The 22235-nt window shown below is 36.0% G+C and overlaps 2 protein-coding genes across 2 annotated transcripts; one reads left to right on the top strand and one right to left on the bottom strand.

Annotated features, from left to right (window-relative positions):
* The first annotated feature begins 802 nt into the window (after positions 1–802).
* On the top strand, positions 803–3561 carry LOC144446774 (3'-5' exoribonuclease 1-like). Its single transcript, XM_078136609.1, has 4 exons — positions 803–1065; positions 1168–1251; positions 1507–1625; positions 2282–3561. Exons 1-4 carry the CDS (start codon positions 913–915, stop codon positions 2586–2588), a joined length of 663 nt encoding a protein of 220 aa, XP_077992735.1. The 5' UTR covers positions 803–912; the 3' UTR covers positions 2589–3561.
* Positions 3562–4752: 1191 nt separating this feature from the next.
* On the bottom strand, positions 4753–8659 carry LOC144446453 (alpha-crystallin A chain-like). Its single transcript, XM_078136216.1, has one exon. The coding sequence runs from the start codon at positions 8555–8557 to the stop codon at positions 7967–7969; it is 591 nt and encodes a 196-aa protein (XP_077992342.1). The 5' UTR covers positions 8558–8659; the 3' UTR covers positions 4753–7966.
* Positions 8660–22235: the final 13576 nt, after the last annotated feature.

The raw sequence follows: 22235 nt of genomic DNA, 5'->3' as shown, positions 1-22235 counted from the left end.
ATTATCCACTTCCAATTTGACAATAGGGGACTTGCAATCCAGACTGAGCATGCTCAGACGCAAAGTACTGTGGGATTATCTGTGGTTATCACAATACGTAATCTGGAGCTACCGATAAAATAAACCCCCCACAATGGTCAGCGTAACTATAAATTGATTATTTGTTGTTACAGACAATGTATCAACATTGTTTACAATACTAATTGCTTAGTATTTATTATCACATTTTCCATGATGCAACATTCAACATGGCGGGTTTGCAAGTTCCCTATTATCCAGGATTTCACTGCTCACAACAGCGAGACCATCTAACAAGTGGTCTGAGGTCAGAGGTCAATCTAATGGTTATTACTCCAGACATATCTCTAATCTCTCATGCGTATACACTCCTCTGTATTACTTGTCTGTGTCTGTATATAAGTACATTAAACACCACTGGACAGATAAACAACAAATATGTGCAAACACCTTTCCTGTTGCTCAATCATCAAGGCCAAGAACATCAAACTCTACAAGATTACTGAGTTAACATATATATATATATTTTGCAATTAATCTTCTTTGGTGCATGCTATAAATTATAGATAGGTTTGGAAGACAGGTGAACTAAATAAAACCAGGGATGTACAAACGTCTATACGTCCCTACTAGAACGTACCAATCATTTTGTATACCTGGAATACAGGTACGACGAATTCACTTTTACTTAGCCTTCCAGGTATACTAATATCATTGTCATTTCACACCCGCATGATTTCACCTGAAACATGTGAACAACACAACCACAACAACACGATTGTCTCGACTCATTGGTTCCTGGAATAGCTATCAGTTTGTGTTAAATAGCAGAGAGACTACGCCTGGTTAGTAGTTTGTCAACTGTGGTGCTGCAGTTACCACATCCAAGAAGGAATGGCTCGCCCACGGTTTTACTTATGTATTGATCTCGAGGCTACCTGCTTCGGTCGTTATCACATGTTTTCATCACAGCCAGCACCAGCTGGGTTTCAACCAGAGATCATAGAAATCGGAGCAATCATTCTCGACTCCCGAACTCTTCAACAGGTACACCATACCTATCTTATCTTATATATGTCAACTTTCATTTCCAAAATTCAGTTTATCGACTTTCGTTAAGGATATTGATTCAAACCTTTCGTATTGCAGAAAGGAGAGTTCCAGTCCGTGTGTCGTCCAGTGAAACACCCTGTCCTATCTAAGTATTGCTTAGATTTAACAGAGATATCACAAGTACGTATTTTAATTGTAAACTTTTTTGTGTTGTACTTTTTTAAAGCGTGGTGCGCATGCATGCGTGTGTGTCAGTGTCCGTGTCACGCGCTGTCTCACTTTGAATTAACGACTTAAGCCTTTCAGAGATATCGGTATTACCTGGACGAGTTTCAACATTCAGAAAATAGCAACCCACTGCGTTACCTAATCAAACTAGAAAGTGCATTATACGTTGAAATTATTAACACTTTACTTGTTTTTGTTCCGTTCAAGGAAACAGTTGACAAGGCAGACACGTTTCCTATAGTTTGGGGCCGATTTATTGATTGGATGGTTTCTATGGGCCTAAGTCCGACAAGCCAACCGACAAATTTTAAACTGGTTACTGATGGGTAAGTAAAAAAAACAACTTGAGAGAACACATTTTCTGCCACGAATACTTCTTATTCAGAGTACAAGCTAATCTGACATTATTGCAAACTACATTTCAAAACAAATATACACAGAATAGTAAATCATTAAATATTGCAGTACATTTATTAATTTGCCAAGAAAGTAACTATAGGTGTTTCCTACGACGTTCGCGTTTACTTTAAGCTATTCAAGTAGGATCCGCCCGCAGGGTATAAATAGCCCAGATTTTCCCCATCTCGATGCGCAGTTGGCGTACTGAGATGTTGGTTCGTCCATCGTCACAATTCAGTTTGCGTTTTGAATTGTACCCTTTCTTAGTCCTATTATTTGGTGTGCTGAGCGTTATTACGCCCTGTTTGTTTACCACATAGTCCCACGATAGAAACGACGAAACATAACACAAATAAGAAAATTAGACTTTTAGGTTGACTGACTTCTTGTTGGTTGCACATCTGAAAAAAGTTTCATTTGGCACGATTCTTGTCTCCAATCATAAGATGAAAGCACATGCAGATATCTGATCTTGGTATTTAATCCACTAAAGTAGTTCTAGTGTGATTTGTTGTTTCTTATTTTTGTATGAACTTTATTTGAAAGTGTCTCTTCTTTTTTCTCCAAAAAAAATGGACCCTAGGCCGTTTGACTGTGGCCGATTTATTTACACCCAGTTCATCATCTCAAAGCTGACGTATCCAAGCTTTGCTTCCGAGTTCGTAGAACTGAAGACAGAGTACAAATCCTTAAAAGGGCAAAGGCGAAGCCGACATTGGCCGAATCTTGCCGAAATGTATGACGGTCTTGGTCTGGCACAACCGAAAATTGAACACCGTGCTTTGTCAGATGCAAAGTGCATTGCTGAGGTATTCCGAACCTTGCTTCAGCGTCGTCCTCGCCGTGCTCCACCCACAATGACTATGGAACCACACATTGCCACGCGTTAACTATGTTAAAAGTTACTATAATAATACTTTGCTGGACGAAGTAGTTATTCGCGTATTATGTTTTATCTGTATAGACTGACACGGTCCCTCAGGAAGTTGTTTCTTTTTTAGTCTGAGTTTGTAAAGGAAAATGTTATCGACTTTTTTCTTTTTTCCCCCAGTTTATACCAAGTAGTACAATCATCCACTCATGTCACCATTTCACACGAAAGAACGCTCGTGGGTTTTTTTTTTAAAAAGAAAGAAAAGAAAGTATTTTTAAAAAGAGTGAAAAAATACCCTGTAGGCTTGAAGAAGTGTAGTTGTATTGTTGTAGGAAAAGTTAGCAATTTGTGAAAACAAAATTCAGGCATACTTCATTTTTCGGTTCTGTCAAATGAAATTTCACAACAAATAATGAAAATAACAATTATTTGGTACCTTGCTTCCTTTGACGACAGAAATATTTAACGTCATAGATGACACGCAGAATAGAATTATCCTGGCTATTCGCTCCGTATAATATACGATTAGTTGCATAATTTTACATTATTTTTATTGTTTGTGACGAAATCAGATGACGTAATTTTAAAGGTGAAACATTACGTCACTGAATCAATTTGAATATCACCACTGTCACTGAGTATAATAGTAGTTTAGAGTTCTGCTATTGGCTAATACTATTCACTCCGTATACGAACGACTAGACTGTCGACAGTCGCTCGCGCCTTTTTTTCCTACGTCTTATCTAAACTCCGATCCGGCGCAACACTACTACAATCGCATACTGATATCGAGGGCATTATAATTTTACTGAATTTTATTATTTCTGCAAATAGTCAATTATCATGAAAATCGATGACGTAATGTTTAAGGTGAAACATTACGTCACTGAATCGATATGAATACTGTCACTGTCAGCACAGACTGTGCTGTCATTGAGTATAATAGTAGTTGAGAGTTGTGCTACATTGGCTACATGTAATAATACTGATTAGCAATAGAACTTTATATGAAATAAAATACTCAAGGAAAATCTTCTTGATTGACTGTGTTCTTTCAATGATTGAAAATCCATGTTAAAGTAAAATGTCCCAGACTCATATTTTTTTCCGCTGCAGGCGGGGAGAGAATGTGAGGTAGCTTTGCCGTAAAAGGGACAGTGTTTTTTGCGACGATGAAAGTACAAGTCGCAGTGTACACGTACGGAGGTTGAATGACCGTTCATTCACACTGTGTCTGAGATTGAGTATGTCAATAGCTATCTAGCTAGTGAAGAATGGAAGTGCGATTAGATTTCAATAAAGTGTCATATCTGGTCGTAAATGTCTCTGTGCCAACAAACAATGTAAGTGACTATGCAAGCTGTCTTTTTCAGTTGTAAATACTACAGAGTTGACTATCTACACCACTATACATTTCTTATTGTGTTTGATTTTATACAGCTGGTTTCATCAGAAAGTAGACATTTTGTAATATATGTCTTTTGCAAGCCGAATAGTGTCCTCAACCCGATATGAAGTTGGAATAACAGAAACGTTATTTTTTAATCGTTTAATACGGGGGGGGGGGGGGGCATTGCACTAATAAATAATTATCATATAAAATGCTCAAAATAAAATTATGTAAGAATTATTGTAGCTACAGGAGATCCAGCATGGAATACATGCCTTTCCAGAGATATGTGATGTTGTATGACCTTTACATGTAAAGCAGGACAGCTTGGATTCCTGGTGTGATGAGATCCTACACTGGAATCATTCCTGATAATACAATGTAATAAATTCATTGAATGAATGAATGAATGAATGAATGAATGAATGAACGAACGAACGAACGAACGAACGAACAAACGAACAAATGAATGAATGGAAAGATAAACATTATTAGATACAAAAATAATACTAAGTAGGTGAATATGTGACTAGTCTACACAAGCATTGTTTATATGTTAATGTTTGATCCACCACCCACCCACTCATCCATCCACCCATCCATCCATCCACCCACCACCCACCTATCCATCCATCCCATCATCCACCTACCACCCATCCATTCACCCACCCATCCATCCATCCATCCATCCATCCAGAGTCTATAATTATTTACAAATGTTGATGGGTCTTTATTCTACATTTAAACTTTAGCATGAGGTGATGTTGAGCCCTGACAAAGTACCATGACAACAGATTTGTAAGATGCAGCATATAGTTTATTTGGCCTTAACTAAACAATCCATTGTATTTATTACATCAATTGTAAATTTGCACTATGAGTACTGTCTGAGAATTACATAGGTTATTTGCAAATATCTAAAAATAAGTGTACAGTGTCATTTGAAACTGTTGGGTGTAAATGAGAAGAGCACTCAGTTTTTACATAATAACTTATTCTCTCATAAATGAGAATTAATGACTTATCCACAATAGAAACTGACATGATATTGTGTTCAATTATTTGAGAACACATTAAAGCCTCAGTCCATGTAATGCAAATTCTGCCAAAACTTCAATGTCAGTAATTAATTCCTAAAATACTAGTGCTACTATTTTGGCTGTCAGTATATTAACAATTATACCCCCTGGGTTTCATAGCAATTACAACTGTTCAAATGCTTGTTCTATATTAGTTTATCACAAACCAATGTGGATGTCATGGATAGATTTTTAGCATAGCCAAACTGTCCTACAAAGGAGACATATCCCCCCTACCCCACCCCTACCCCTGTAGCCTTACAATAGAGTATGGTCCCAGGCTAATAGATACATGACTATTTCAAAGTAAATAACACATTATAAGCTTTTACAGCCCATTACAAGTTAGTGTTCACTGGCTCTGTTAGATACTCCAAGATAGCAAGATTGAATGAATAGAGTTTCTTGCAAAATTTTGTATAAATAAAATAAACTAACATGCAGACAACAAATGCAAATGTTAAAACATTGGTGCCCATATGTCTGTGTCTAGTAGCAGTTCATTTAAACAATTTCTTCCATGTAGTTAAAATGTAGCAAGAAATTGCAATCTTGCTACATTTATCTTAAAATGTAGCATGTGCAGGTTCTTATTGGTTTCTGCATAGTTGTATCAAACACACTAACTTGCAATGGGCTGTATTTGGCATGTCATATTTAATATCACTCACTTTTATAGTCATTACTATTTCACATATTTTATGTATTCGATTTATGTCTTCTCACTTTTCATTTAATAGTTGTGTATGCTAATGCCCTTTGACCCATGGTCACAATTTAATGTCAAATAATCCATTTGTAACAACAATTATAGACCAGAGTGCTATCACTTTCAATATAGCAAGCAGAACAGGAGTTTGTCATCAATCCTAACAGACACTAAAATATGTTAAGTAGAATGTGCCTCCAAAAATAAAAGTTTTAAACTCTTGCTGTAACTTTACTGAAGAAAACTACAACCCATTCTCAGTTAAAATCAAGAAAAACAATCAGGGGTTACCATGGAAATTTTTCAAACAGTGGTCAAATTTATATTAGAATTAACTCATTTTAGAATTCAAAATGGCTGCTGCAAATGGTGTTAATCATATGGCAAAATAAAAAGATTGTCAATTTCCTTGAAAATAATGATGAACCCCAAAATTTCTATCATTTTACAAAGATCAAACTTCCATGTTGCAGAGTTTGGCGAGATTCCAATAACTTTGCATGGAAATTTGTCCTGAAGCCATGTTCTACCTTGCAGAATATACTACTATAACTGCAATGACAAAAAGTAATTAACTTATCAAAACTATATTAACAAAAAAACTACCTATAGTAACTTACTCCTATAGAGTTATTGTACATGTATGATGCTGAACTTTGAACTATGCAAATATAATGACAAGAATATTAAAAAATTCAAATAATTAAAATCTGCACACTAACTAATTCACAAAAAGCATTATTATAATTTTTTCGACAAGACTTTATATTTCAGTAACTATTTTGGAAGAACGATATATCTATGAGTATACAGTACTTTAGTTGTCAACTTTATATGCAAATATCCACAAGTTGTTTCTTTGATTATATGCTATATTTAAGTTTCTCTGATTAATACCTATTATACTAGGATTTGCTATAAGTGAAAGAAACTCACCATAACATATTATATATTTGTTATAAATGAGGAGAGAAAAGTAACATGTGTAGGAATTGAATCCACATCCCAATAACACTAGCCGGAGTGCTCTAACCAGCTACTTTTTTATATTAAAAGACAGGCCGAATGACTTGCCTTGTGAAAAGAGTTGACAGTTCTGGTTACAAAAAATGTTAAGTAGAGAAAATACATGAGCTGTTATGTTATCCTGGACAGAGCCTCCCTTGGCCTGGATAGTGGGATTGAGCATAAGTAGATATAATGTGATAGCCACATGAAGACTAATTTGTCATGTCAAAACACCAAGACATCGTCTGATTACCAGGCAGCATACCATAAGGGAAATGATTATCAAGGCCTATATGTACACCATTAAATACAGTAATTTAATTAAAATAAGCACTGTCTTGTTAATTTCACACTTTACATTTTAATTAAATCATGATCATCAAAACAATTAAATCACAGAGTATTATTATAGTGATAATGTCTGTAGGTGTATTAATTAATTACTTAGTACTTCAATCAGATTGACACTTGATACCAGACGCTGTCTTGTTGATGTTGTACGTTATATTTAATGATGTTATCGGAGCTCTTGGTTGTCACTTGCGTGACTGGATTGACCTTTGATTCTATACCACCGTTCACCTTGATCAGCATGGCGGTGAGAACATTGCTGTTTGTTCATAAACAATGATTAGTAATGTAAATACAGCGACCTCCACAATTTTTACTCTAGTACTGTTACGATATTTCAAGCATTTCAACTGTCCAGACAGCGTGCCGGACGATTTGCGATTGTCAGTATAAAAATATTTGACCTGCGAATATCGTGATCTCATGTGAATGGATTTCACGAGTGCAACTGTCCTTTATTTGAATGAACTGAATGACCCAATAATGCTATAAAATAAAACCTCGCCCGACGTTTAAGTTTTTCTTCAAAAAAATTCTATCTGGACATAGATAGGCGTATGGTTAAAATGCTATCACAAAAATGACATGATACAAATATTATTTAATAACGATACAACCACAAACCCGTATATATTCATACTATTTAATTGGAACTACTAAAAATAGTTTAGTATAAATTGAAAACAACGCGCCAGTCCAGTTGGATTGTACATTTTTAGATACCACAGCCAACAATAAAGAAAAATACATGCATCGTTTAACTGCTAATGATCAAATTGTCCTGAATTGAGGGTCAAGAACGGCCACTTGTTTCTTATCGATGAATGGCCCCACCTACATATCGCCTATTTGTTGTCCTAGTCGGTCGACGCTGACGCGGCCCCTTCAACTGGTTTGGCATCTTCTCTCTTGATTGTTATTGGGATGGGTTCATCTTTCTTTGCTTCAACCGCTGACTGTAGTCTCGGTGCTTCGAGGGTAAGAATACCTTCCTGGGACAAGAACGATCTGACTTTATCTAGGTCAGTATCTTGGGGCAACACATACTGACGTGTGAACTCACGGGAAATCGAACCGTGTTCGTCTTCTTTTTCTTCGTGTTTTGCGTGTACACATAACTTATTTTCTACCAACTTGACTTCGATTTCCTCCGGGGTAAAGTGCTGGACGTCCAACATAACACGGAACTTGTTTTCAGAGTGTTCATGACGGCTGATCTGTCGTTGAAGCCCGGACTGTTGCTGAAATGACGGTGCCACATAATATCCGCGGAAAAAGCTGCCCTCGTCAAGTGGAGAGCGTCCGGGGGATCGTAAAGGTGAGCGTGGATCTCCACTCATGAACGCTCTCATTCGATCTTGCATCCTTCCGAACTCTTCATCGAACATTTTCGAGCCTGAGGCATCGAACTCGTCAAAGAAAGGGTGACTAAAGGGGATCGTCGACATGTTGTAGCCAATCTATCTCTCCGTGATATGGTATATGTGTCACGCACTTATTACAGCGTCACCTTGCTGCGCGAGTAGCAGAAGTTTCTGGACGTCACTGTACGCACCCGCGATGGTTTGTTTAGTTCCGGTTCATACCTGTGGCGTACGTACGCAGACACAACTGCGCAGATGATATCACTGTACATACTTCGCATCTGATATGATATTCAGCATGTATGTTATAGCACTTTAGATTTCTGTAATATTTTGCTTTGGAATGATTAACAATAAAACATATGAAAATTTGAAAGTGCGATACAAAACACAAATCAACAAAAATCAACATCACTGTCGAATGAAACAAGGAAGATTCAAACACAAACTCTGTATTTGTGTTCACAATGAAAATGTACGTTTTACGTGTGTGCATGTGCGCACTAGGACCTCCAAACTGAAACGCTATACTCTCTCTGGTTTGTTAGTACATGTGTTATAGGAGGTCTGTACAAAAGTATAAAGCCCATACAGGTACACAAAGGTATCTACCGGGGTGTCCAGGTTACAGCAGATAGCAGATACACGTGCACTTTTTTTTTATACATTGACCTTTTCGTCTTAAAGTTTATCTGACTTGTTGATGCACGTTTTAATGTGTGCTTGGGGGGGGGGGGGTATGTATATTCGTAAACGGTTTGTAGTTTATATAATAGATATAGTAGGCTGACATGAACTTGGGCTTGATTTTCATCTCCATTTACATATGGAGGATCATAAACTTTGGACAAGTAGACCAAGTTAGTGTTGTTACAAGTGTCATTGTTATGCCCACACTTGGTGTTTCAAAGCCAAAGTATGTTAAAACGCAGTACACAATAAACTTATACTTCTTTTCATTGAAATGTAACATGTAATATATATATATATATATATATATATATATATATATATATATATATATATATATATATATATATATATATATATATATATATATATAAGCTTACCACAGTCGTGACTCTTCCAACAGCTCTGTATACATTGGAATGGACTTTGTTTTATTTGGCTACAAACATTCCGTCACTTGAATTTTACCATAAAACCAAGATGTGTACTCGAGGAGCGAGAATCCACGTACAAACCAAACACAGGTTTTACCCCCCCCCCCATATATCTATTGTCTTATTGCCTTGGTATGCTAATAACACTTGAGTCGTGCAATCACAAACAAATAGGCCTAATAGTTTGGAACCATGTAGTCTCAGGTTACCCAGCCTCTTTCCATTGAGGGCATACCCCCCCCCCCCCCCAGCAGAGCAAACATAGCAACGGGGGTTATGCCCTGGGGTTATGCCCTCAACGGCAAGAGGCTGGGTAACCAGAGATTAGGAACCATATGTCGTTCGTTCTTTGAAACTTCATCTATACATCAACTGAAAGAGAAAAAAGTGTGGACTGTTAGCTAGATGAAGAAGTGTATGTTGCTAAACTGCAAAATATTTTTAGAAATTGCCAAGTTTAAAGTCATGCGTATGTAAACTCCAAAATGTATAAGCGTGGTAAAGATTTATTCACAGTAGTTTTCAGATAACTGACATCGATTCTGTCGGAAAGTCGTTTGCTACTATAAAAGTCGGAAAACGAATCTTTCATATAATTTCAAGCCCAAACAAGAATTCTAAATTCAATCTGGGTAGGGGCGAGTTTACAGCACTTCTGTTGATACGTAAAACAGACTTGATTAGTTTAGATCACCTGTTTGTATATATTGTCAGTTGAGGGCGTAATCAGACCGGTTAGTTTACTGCACGTCTGCGTCAAACAGTGTCAGTTGAGGACGTCCTCGTAGTCAGACCGTTAACAGCCTCATGCAAGGCTATCGGCCTTCAATAATTACAAGTAACAGAGGTTTGGGAAAAGGTGGGAGGTCAGATTTTACAAATCGTGCCTGTGGGAGGGTCACATTTAAGAAAAGTAAATCAAGGGAGTGGGTCACATTTGACTAGGACTAATTTCATTATCTACAGGTATAACTTTGCATTGTTTTGTGATTTTGGCATCCCACTGCCAGCGCTGACACATCCCACCGCTGCCACCGAACAATTGATTTATTGCACTGGTATGTATATCAGAACATACCAGTGCAATAAATCAATTGTTAGTTGAGGTGTGAGTTGGTTACGTGAGGCAGCTCTCGTGTTTCTGCAGTGAAAGAGTAAACATACTTGTACTTTTAAGATAGGCCGGTGTTAGACTATGACGTATGACAAAGTGTATGTAGTAAAGCTGTGTGATCAACGTAGCGATCACCAAGTGACAGCCAATTTGATACTTTAAACATTTCATGGCTTGCCGTTTGCAATTGGCAGCCCAGTATAATTCTTGCTTAATAGCCTTTCCAAGTCCCCTAAAGTACAGCTACTACTACTACTCCAGAGTACAGAGACAGTTAGTCAAAGTGTGGTAAAATGTAGGATTGGTAAAATTCGACGGAAAAAGAATAACTTGGATGAAATATTTGACAAGTTACATGGTCGATATGACTACTCCAGATGATATCGTGACTTACGTGAACCCCCAGCAACTTTTACTCAGCTAACGCAGAGACATAATTTCCATTGATCTTAATTGATAGATCAGTAGTAGATTCGTACGATCGTTGTTTCTGCTTTGTGCTGATAAGTAGTAATTTTGTATGTAAAGTATACAAAGGGTTGGTGATCGTGTTCATTTTGACGGGCCTCCATTGGAATTTTTATCAAGAACACGAAGCCTGGGGGGGGGGGGGCAGGATTTTTTTTCATATTTATAGCGAGATCATTTGTTATATCCTTTTTATAACACTATAACACTATATGACGTCATTGACAAATGAATTCAGTGTCCCCATACAGTATATCAGTTTTTTTTACCGAATTTTATTCATTCCTTAGAGACTTTTAATTTTTTTTTTCCACTTTGTCTTTTTAAGTTTACAACTTCTGTGTTGAAAGAGATACCAGGCACTTAAGTTTGGATATTTATCCTAAGGGATAAAGAATATGAGTGTTCATAACACCCCAAATTAACAGTTTATATAAAATATACACAATTTATCTTCACTCTATGACAAAGATAGGAGCTAGTCAGATTTTGCATTGGGACTAAAATGTCTTCTACGTGTGCAACTAACCGTGTCTTGAATGCTTTGGGTAGGGGACTTGGAGTCTTTTCACAAGGGACAAACTCGAGGTAATCTTGATAGACATTGCCTGAAGGAGAAGTAACGAATACTGAGAAGTAAAAGAATTAGAATTGGGTTAGAAGAAGAAAAGGGGCATTAAATTTAATGATGGCGGCGGCGGCGGCGGCGATGATGGTGAAGATGACGACGACAACGACGATGACGACGATGAGATGGAGACGGAAAAAGTGATGATGACAACAACGATGATGATGAGACGGAGACGATGATGGTGACAATAGTGGTGGTGTTGGTGGTGCTGCTGATGATGACGATGACGATGACGATGATGATGATGATGATGATGATGATGATGATGATGATGATGATGATGATGATGATGATGATGATATGATGATGATGATGATGATGATGATGATGATGATGATGATGATGATGATGACGACGACGACGATGATGATGATGACGATGATGATGATGATGATGATGATGATGATATGATGATGATGATGATGACGATGACGATAATCGTGATGATGATGATGATGATGATGATGATGATGATGATGATGATGATGATGATGATGATGATGATGATGATGACGACGACGACGACGATGATGATGATGATGATGATGACGATGATGATATGATGATGATGATGATGATGATGATGATGATGACGATAATGGTGATGATGATGATTGCTAATATAGTAAGAAATGTAATACTGAGTATATTATTAATGTTTGTTCCCTTGTGCAAACATTACGCAGTGACTTGACATACATATTTTTGCGGTTTTTGTGCTATATACGTCTACTATCGGACAATGTTTCTCGGTTTTTACATGTAGCGCCATCTACGTAGCAATTGTGCGAGTGACAAACCGATCCGAAGGCCTCCTCGCTCATATCATTATAGTGCTCTCTCCTACCTATACCTCCTATGTTTATGAGACACCCATAATGTAAAATATATGCTTTTTATATGGTTACCCGACTTGATTTGAAAAGTGAAACTACACACCAATTTTTTTTTAATTTATTATTAAGCCAGCATTTGTTTACTTTCTCCAAATACTATAACTTTTAATATATTAAATTTGTAATGTATCCGTTCATCACTCGATCTTAACCCCGCCTCCAATAATATTTATTAATGTTCATTTCACATTACAGACGTTATAAACATGATAAAGGCTAGTGCTCATAATGTGACAAATAGCATGGTAAAACGTTAAGTAATAAGAGGAGAAAAAAACATGGAAAACAACGAATTGAAGATGTACTACGATGGCCGGTATATGTGTCAGATATGAACCTTACAGTTCATACTGGACACATATCTGCCATCGTATTAGCTTTTGTATGTTACTTGATTTATGAGTTGGAAAATGGCGGAGAATGCCGAAATTAGTATGTTCCATGTTGTTATAACGACATCGTTTACTGCCACCAGGTATTATGTTTTACTCATAAACCGATCGTGATAAAGTGCTTAGTAAGTGAAATAACATTGCATTATCTGCTCGCATCGATGTTATTAATGGGCGTCGCCAGAGGGGACAGGTATATGCTCATCATTCAGACCCCCTAAGGTGGCTGTAATTATTTCTGTGCAGGTGTGTAACGAACGTTCATTTATTGCAATTAATATCGGATGTCCAACGATCAATTTTATGGTCACTTTTCCATTTCGATATAATCTCCTTAAAAAAATCCCTATATAATTGTCTTTATGACTCAAATTTTTTATGTTTTTTTTAAAAAAACAACAAAAAAACTTTTGTACGACTTGTGTACGATATCACCTCAAAGACAGCCATACAAAAGACTAGCTCGCTGGTTATCCAGGAAATATCGAGTTTGAGTTAGAATAGAAGAGATACGTCAAAAAATTTATGCTGATTTTCTTTGTAAATGCTCGCAAACATACATTCATATATAAAATTATGTTTTTTTCCTTAGCGGAGACAGGGTATTGTATTTCGACTGATCACAAACGTCAACAGGCGTTTCTAGTTTGCTAAACTGTGCGCCATGATGTCGGTCAATGACATCAGTGCATGGGGTGACACGACAACCAACATGTCTGGGGTGAACGTACGTGGCATGGCATGGTGCGTGTGTGGGCCGCTATATATTTCATGGTTCGTGATCAACAACCACAACCGTGCTGCAATAAGCATGAATTGGTTTATTTCGAATGATAAAATCTAGTTTCCATAGTAATATTTACGTCTACTAGATGTTCTACGAGGTAACCGTCTTAAAGACAAATTGCATGTACTTTTGCAGATATACCAGTTCCCATAAGGCACCGTGACGTAAAGTCGATCACCAAATAGCAAAAATTTGATATCAGAATAATTAGCAAAGATAAGCTTAAGTGAACGCCTACAAACGAACTAAACGAACTCGAAGATCAGTAAAATTTAGGAAATGTTTGAATTTGTAAATAAATATCAAACAATGCATGAAACACTGATAGCACCGAATGTGTATTTTAAAATTTGTTTGTTTTAAGGTACCATTATTCCTACATTTGTATGTGTAGGCACCTTATCCATACTGATTCAAGTACTTTCTTCTTCTTAATTCCTTAAACCAAACTTACACTCATTTTTTAAATACTTTAATGCATTAAGGCAATCGTCAAACGATTTATTTTCTTGAATCTCAAATAATTTGTATTATCTTGACATGTATTGAAAAATAATCTAAAGAGATCAGCGATCGACAGAACCATTTAACCACGAATCTTAGGCGCCATATTTGGAAAGAACGCGAATTCACACAATTCAAGTTCAGTCGATTCATCTGTATCAATAATAGATTGATGTGACACTATTTTGTTTACAGGACGAATTTAACAGTGAAATATTCTTACTCGTAATCAAACTGACTTCCGAATTCAGATGAATTAGAGCTTCCTCACCAAATTAGCAGTCAAAAACAAACAAGAAATGCTACAAATTGTGACACGATGAACGGTATTCATTTCCCTATCCGTTCTGAAGCCTCCCAATCCCTTCCGTCTCCATTACAATTTTCACAAAAGCCGGCCATAAAATAGACATTTATACCTTTTAGATTCAGTTGATTTAGAAAAACGGCGCCAAAACGACTGTTAGAATTATGTTCGCTATGTCGCCTTTTCAAAGTTAGACGTTGAGTCGTTATAGTTTCTTCTCTTCTCTCATTTTGTTCAAACTCACAATACGATGATTTCTGATAAAACAACCCTTGCCGAATATCCAATTTCATTCATAATTGAGATTCCTGTTAGTGGAGGATAGCAATCAAATCGATATTGTTTAGTAAAACACAATATTAGTTATTGCCAGTGACATGATAGATAATCCGCCCTTCTTGATGTTTTCGTTTTTAACAATTACAGACTGATCTCCCAAATTAGACGGTGCGTAGATTGAAGAACATGTGAAACAATCTATTGCAATGACATGTATGTATGTATGTATGTATGTATGTATGTATGTATGTATGTATGTATGTATGTATGTATGTATGTGTATGTGTGTATATATCTATCTACCGATCTATATATCTATCTACCTACTTACCTACCTACCTACCTACCTACCTACCTACCTACCTACATATCTATCTATCTATCTATCTATTTATCTATCTATCTATCTATCTATCTATCTATCTATCTATCTATCTATCTACTTATCTATCTATCTATCTATCTATCTATCTATCTATCTGTCTATATATCTGTCTATCGATATACAGTCCCTCTATCACATCTGATATACAGTGATAGAGGGACTGTGCATACACGTGTCACGTTTGTGCTGAGAGTAGTGGCCACGTGTCGGTAGATATATCTCAGTAGGTTAAAATTTAAACATGTATACAGTCGATTGGGATGCTAAAGAACATTCTGTCATTTAACAAACTATATATACTTCAACTTGTAATTTCCTGATCATTCTCGTTACTACACAATATATACCTTTTTTTTAGTCATTCAATCTTGACCACAGTAACAGAACCTGTAGGATGCATAGGAACCAAGAAAGTCAATTTGTGCGGTAATTGTTCAAAATTGACTCCGTGGGGATAGGAATTGAAGTCCGCCCACAAACTACAAAAAACAAACCGCTGATTGCTGTAATTTGAGGACACGTGGGACTTCGGCGAACTAATGCCCTCCCTGGTAGCCCAATAATTGCAACGTTTAGCGAAATGTGGCACATCTTGCAGAGGTTGTCAACGAAATAAAGGTTTGGGAGAGGAGTCATTCAGCTATTTGCCGGCAATTATCTGCAACATCAATGATAACATAGCGGTGTGTAATTAGGAGAAGTACATCCAAATGCACTTTTCTAAAACATACAGCAAGCGGTGAAATCACTCAATATGTATAAACACAGGCGAGACCCCACCACTGTTTCATGTTGACTCTCCGAGATCTCGTCTTCCCAGTCTTTGATTTAAAACAGAAAGGTGAACCTTCAAAGACTTTCTGCAATCAGATTTAATAGTTTGAAGACAAGATGTCGCGAGATTCCGGAAACAGTATAAATTCCGTGTACTTTGTCGTGCGATTGTTATCTCTACATCTTTTCTTTTATAACTTATTTTATTTAGGTCTTGGGTTGGAGCATTTGGAGACAAGATGGCGGAGATAGAGGTAACAATACATTTCCCTCACTTATTTGATAAAGTGTCATCCAACAACTTTTCATTCAAAGACTCCGTGGAGTCTATAGTATGTTTCACTTTAAATTTGTTTACTTCAAAAAATATAAACAATTGTTTCATGAAATCATTTATTGCATTATCGTGTAAAAATCCAATACAAGTCGAAATAATATGCCATATATACAATTTACCAACTTAGATGACGACTTTCTAACGTGAGTAGTTGGAATGTCTATATTATGTGAGGAGAACAAAAGGATCATGTCTGCCAGGATACGTACGGTAATTTGTTGTCAAGGTGATAATTGTATAGCCAATCTGAAGGACGCCACTACTAGGGTAGATATACAGAATCTTCCTTGTCTTGGTCTGATTAAAATGACACCTGTGAAAGTGACACTGGAGTCTTCTTTTACGCTATTAAAGACACAGTACAGAATATGCCCAATCCGCCACAATACATAACAGATTGTGTCTATAGGATAGTTTTAGTCGACACACGGCATAGATGAATGAACACTCAACAAACAAGAGAGAATTAATTAATTATGACATAAAAAGGTATACCAAGATTGTACAGGTTTATAGATATAGTGTTCAACATGTAAAATTAGTTGGAGTAAACGTAAAGATAGATTTACATATGAACCCTCCCCTCCCCATTTCCACCAAGACAAAATAATGAGTGTATATATTTAACTACACATTGTACGTTCGTGGAGGGGGAGTGGAGGGATGAGATATTATTATATAAAAAAGGTATGTCAAGATTGCAAGTTAAAACTCTACAGGTTTATAGACATAGTCTTCGACGTGTACAAATAGTTGGAGTAAAATACTGTAGTTATATTTACATATGAACCCCCCCCCCCTCTCCATCTCCACCAAGAAAAAATGAGGAGTGTACTGATTACCTCGTTCCAACATATTGTTCGGGAAGGGGAAGGGGTTAAGATACATGAAGGAACGGGTACTAACACGATATGTCCTAAATAACGTTCACTGATAAATCCAATCTGTCATCAAAAATGTTGTGACGTCATTTTTGAGAGTGAAGGAATTACGTCACGGCAGGTGTGAATTTTCGCAAGGAGCTTAATATTATAATGAAACTTTAAATGTAAGTAGATTTTTACTTGAAGATTTTTACTTGAAACTAAAATTAGAGGGAGGCGCTTTATCTATAGGCCCTATTCTATTCACGTTACACGTTAATATAAGTTATATGTCAGAGATTGTGGAATATGTACAATGTCAGTTATCTTCAAGACTACGGTCCTTTCACGAAGTCACAGCTAGACCTGAGATCTTTTTGTAAATTTGTCAGCTGGCTTTGCAAGCCGCCAAGTACGTTAATTTGTTTGATTTAATAAAGAGGGAGCACCATACAAGGGGATTTGACAAGCTGCTCGGACTAAAAAGATGTCAAAGTAGACAATTCCACGAAGATAGTGAGGAGGTATTTCAAGATTTCATCATTAAATTATTTACACCTGAAACCAAATGATATGTAATATTTACACAAAGTTGTCAAAAAAACACGAAATAGAGTTACAATAAATATTTCAACCAACCATTACACTGTATAATGTTTGTTACGTGTAGGGGCCAAAGAAGAAATCTCAAAACATAGCTCAATGGTTTACTAGGGGACACCGACACCCGAACCCCGACAAAAAAAAGATGAAAAAGCGGCAAATTTGTAAACACACCTTCACAAAGTCATAAAGGGCATGTTGTCTACTTTTAATATCCTAATATCATCACAACACAGACAGATAGACAGACAGTCAGTCAGTCAGTTAGAGAGAGAGATCCAGAGACACACACACACACACACACACATATATATATACATATATAATATATATATATATATATATATATATATATATATATACATACATACAATGTACATATATATGTATGTATGTATGTATGTATGTATGTATGTATGTATGTATGTATGTATGTATGAATATATATATATGTATATATATATGTATATATATATATATATATATATATATATATATATATATATATATATATATATATATATATATATATTCACATCTCACACATGTACGTAATATTGGTATATGTATGTTTTTGCGCCGGCGCGTGTGTCGTCGCGTCGTTATATTATATTTATATATAAGTATCTTGTAAAATGCGTATAATTGTTTTAATTGCAGAGAATCATGGGTAAACTTATTTTGCTAATGACGATTTTGGCGCCTTCAGTAATAACAAAAACGTGTCTGTCCAATCAAAAACCTGACATCAAATTTATGATTCCACACATATTCACGACTCGACTCGTTCTTCATGTCACTTGATCTGAAGTAGGTAAAATCTCTCACCAGATCGGATCGTATGACGAAGATGTCTACTTCTCAGAAACAGATACGAGTCGTCAACTGTCTACTGACTTTACATGTATTAGTAATGAAGATTGCCAAATCTCAGATAGCATAATAGGTAGCTCCGGAGACTCCTCAGGGTCATCGTTGCTTTGCTTTGATCTATGTCCAAACCTCTATTTGCCTCACAGGAATCTTGACATACTGTAGTTTTCGCTCTATAAGTTCTTTATCAGTTATATAAGTTATTTAGTTGAACGTACTTGTCTTCCATTTCCTGATATATACTACGTATGGTCTTGATGTACGTTGACCCCTCGAGTTATTCTTTTTGCCACTACAGATCAAGAAAACTAACACCCGACGTATGTGTACGAGAGAGGACACACAGAACAAGTATCGTTTCTGTACTATTCCCATTAAACATTTAGTGAGACCCTAATCCGACACTGGTGCAAGAGACGAATAAATGAGTATACTAATAAATACATGTATATTAAAACAGTAGAATGAAGTACAATTAAATGACTGTATTATAAAGGGGAATAAACTAAGTTTATAGTTATTGTGTTGTCGCTGTTGTTTTTGCTGTTGTTGTAATTGTTGTTCTTGCTGCTGTTTGTTTGTGTGTTTGTTGGGGGGTTTGATAGTGGGGTTGCAACACATTCAAAAGTAATTGTATATATACTGGAGTATCCTTTGTTATATTAGCAGATCTCAAACCTGGTATTCAAGCATTACATTGAAACTACTCAATGACGTCATTTTGTATACATACAAAAATAACAAGGAAAATCCCATTATGTCATCAACAGTGATAGAACGCTAAGGCGGCTTGTGATATCATAGAGGTGTATTTTAATTCATGTATTTATGTCGGGCTTATAAACTCAAACCTTTTTTACCCCCAAAACGAATCGTACCTCCTCCCAACCCACATTTTAACCAGCTTCTTGCAAATACTACCAACTTACTAAAGACGAAGTGTCTCATAAACAAAGACGTAACTTATAGATAAACTAAATCCAAATGTGATAATGTAACTAAATGTGAGAAATCTAACGTAAGATAAGCCAAGAGACTTGTCTTGGTGTTTCTATCTCAAGAAGATCTCCCACACCAGCAAAGGTTTGGTGTGAAGGGCTTTTTTTAGATAGTAACACCAAGTAAGACAAGTCTCTATGCTGAAATAACATACGTGTGTTTAGATTTTTTTCCTTTTGGAATATTTCATTTTTTTAAACGATATAAAAATAGAGTGATTGTAGTTATGCAGGCAAAAGTGGTCATATAATCATTTGCATATATCTACGGTATAAGTATGTGCATATATCTACGGTATACTCATTTGCATATATCTACGGTATAACATATTTCTACTCTATAAGCATTTGCATATTTCTACGGTATAATCATTTGCATATTTCTAAGGTAATATATGATAATGTTATTCAAATCGTAAAGTCATACACGATTAATATCAATTACATTGGATCTTACATCACTCTGGCAGATATTGGCAAATGTCAAAGATTTGACGTCACCTCAGCGATACGTGATGTCACAATTTTGTAATTGTTGCTAGGGAACAAGCGCGTGAGAAATAGTTTAATGTGATTTCGAAATCACGATGATATGGCCTAACAACATATGTAGTGTATCGAATAGTCACGCCATTACCAGTATTTCTAAAGTTTCTATAGTGGTAAAAACAAGCACTACTGAGCTCTGCTCTAGCTAGGCGTTAATTTTTTTTTTTATAATTAAAGTTTATGAGATATGACTAACACAGTAAATGAAAATACAAAATGGACGGAACATTTACAGGTTGCTGTAAACTGAGAGACATTTCGCTTCATTTCTTTTTAAGTTATACCACTAATTTTGATCAGATAATTTTAACATTTCGATTTTGTCAAGTAGAAGTTCTCGTTACTCTATCAAATCACCACAGTCACGAAAGCTTATAAATTTCAGCCAACGCTGTAATCCAAGCAATTTGGTTTACTTGTTTTTTCCATCGAAGGCAGACCAGGTATAGTTACACGTTAAATTAAAAAGGTATTGACCGGACGGTTAAGTTTTTTTGATACATGTTAATGATTTTGACGTGGTCTGAAAACAAATGTTGGCAGATATCAAATGGGAAACGAAATATCTACAGTTTATGTATATTTATCAAACTACCTCCATGGTCATCTGACACATTTGCTGTGTTTCCTTTATGATTAGGAGGTGTGACATGTAAGGTACTTTTGCGATGTGGATATTATCTTAATGTAATCAAGAAAATGTAAACACTGAACTAGATTGAATCATAGACCCTACACGAAACTAGGTCTATGATTGAATGTGTGGCCACTTGAAGAAAACTTGCTATCAGAGACACCACCCTACTGTGAGTGTAATTACATAAACTTCCATGGATATAGTATGTAACTGCTATATCAACATATTGCAACAATATTTCTTGTGTCTATCTTAGTTTGCCTAATGCTTCAGTTTCGTAGTGTCAACAGATGTCATAGTTCAGAGGAATTTCCATAGCCGATTATGCGTATCAGATTATCCGTTGTATGTGTCTCTGTGTGTGTCTGCAACGCTGTGTGAGTGAGTGAGTGTGTGTGTGTGTGTGTGTGTGTGTGTGTGTGTGTGTGTGTGTGTGTGTGTGTGTGTGTGTGTGTTCTTAACATGAGCTTTCATACCCGGCGTACCAAGAATAACAGAAACAATATCGTTGAACAACCAAGCAAAATCATTTAAAATACCGAACTGTGATTCTTGTTTGAACATTGTTGGTTAGTTAGATAGTTGACTGTTAGCTTCCTTCTGTTTAATATTTTCTTCATGTTTTTATAAATTAATTTGTATTTTTTTAATTTATTTTTTCAAATACAAAGAAATAATTTCAAGGTTTCTTCTCTGACTTTGAAAACTGACAACAATTCGTGACTTTCAAAAAATCTAACTGAAAAAAAATTGTCCAAATTACTATATAATGTGTCACATAGTTGTTAAATTGTACGCTGTGTCATCATTTGGTTAGAAGTTCTAATATTATGATATTTTTCTGTTGTTTAGTTTATGTAACATCTTTTTTTAAAAGGGACACTGTTATGAAAAAAAAACACGTTAATTCTCATCTGAGTACATTGGCTGACAAGACTTGCATTTTGTATATCAATTGATATAATTCCACTAGGCGGTCACTCTCGACATTTCGACATTTCTTATGTTTAACGTTGCGTGCAAATAATTACCCTAATGAGCACCCAGTAATATGAATAATTTAAAATTTAATCTTAAAAAAGAGCTATTTTCGAAATTTAATGCCTTCCTCCATTTACTATGATCCGAACATTGTTGTTCTCTGAGTCATGACTCCACGAAGTCTGCAGTCAAAGCAAATTCTGTAATGTTTCTCTTTTTTTCTCTGTGATCGATTACAAATATGGTCATTCGTTATTTTT

The sequence above is a fragment of the Glandiceps talaboti genome, chromosome 15 (assembly GCF_964340395.1).
Source record: "Glandiceps talaboti chromosome 15, keGlaTala1.1, whole genome shotgun sequence".
Taxonomy (NCBI): domain Eukaryota; kingdom Metazoa; phylum Hemichordata; class Enteropneusta; family Spengelidae; genus Glandiceps; species Glandiceps talaboti.
Note: the sequence above shows the minus strand (reverse complement) of the source record. Positions and strands in the feature narration are given on the sequence as shown.

What these genes read in the sequence shown, in the direction of transcription:
- LOC144446774 (XM_078136609.1), top strand. Translation starts at nt 913, where the DNA reads ATGGCTCGCCCACGGTTTTACTTATGTATTGATCTCGAGGCTACCTGC. An exon ending in ATTTAACAGAGATATCACAA is followed by an intron (nt 1,252 to 1,506) that starts GTACGTATTTTA and finishes GTTCCGTTCAAG; the next exon opens with GAAACAGTTGACAAGGCAGA. An exon ending in TTTAAACTGGTTACTGATGG is followed by an intron (nt 1,626 to 2,281) that starts GTAAGTAAAAAA and finishes AATGGACCCTAG; the next exon opens with GCCGTTTGACTGTGGCCGAT.
- LOC144446453 (XM_078136216.1), bottom strand. Translation starts at nt 8,557, where the DNA reads ATGTCGACGATCCCCTTTAGTCACCCTTTCTTTGACGAGTTCGATGCC.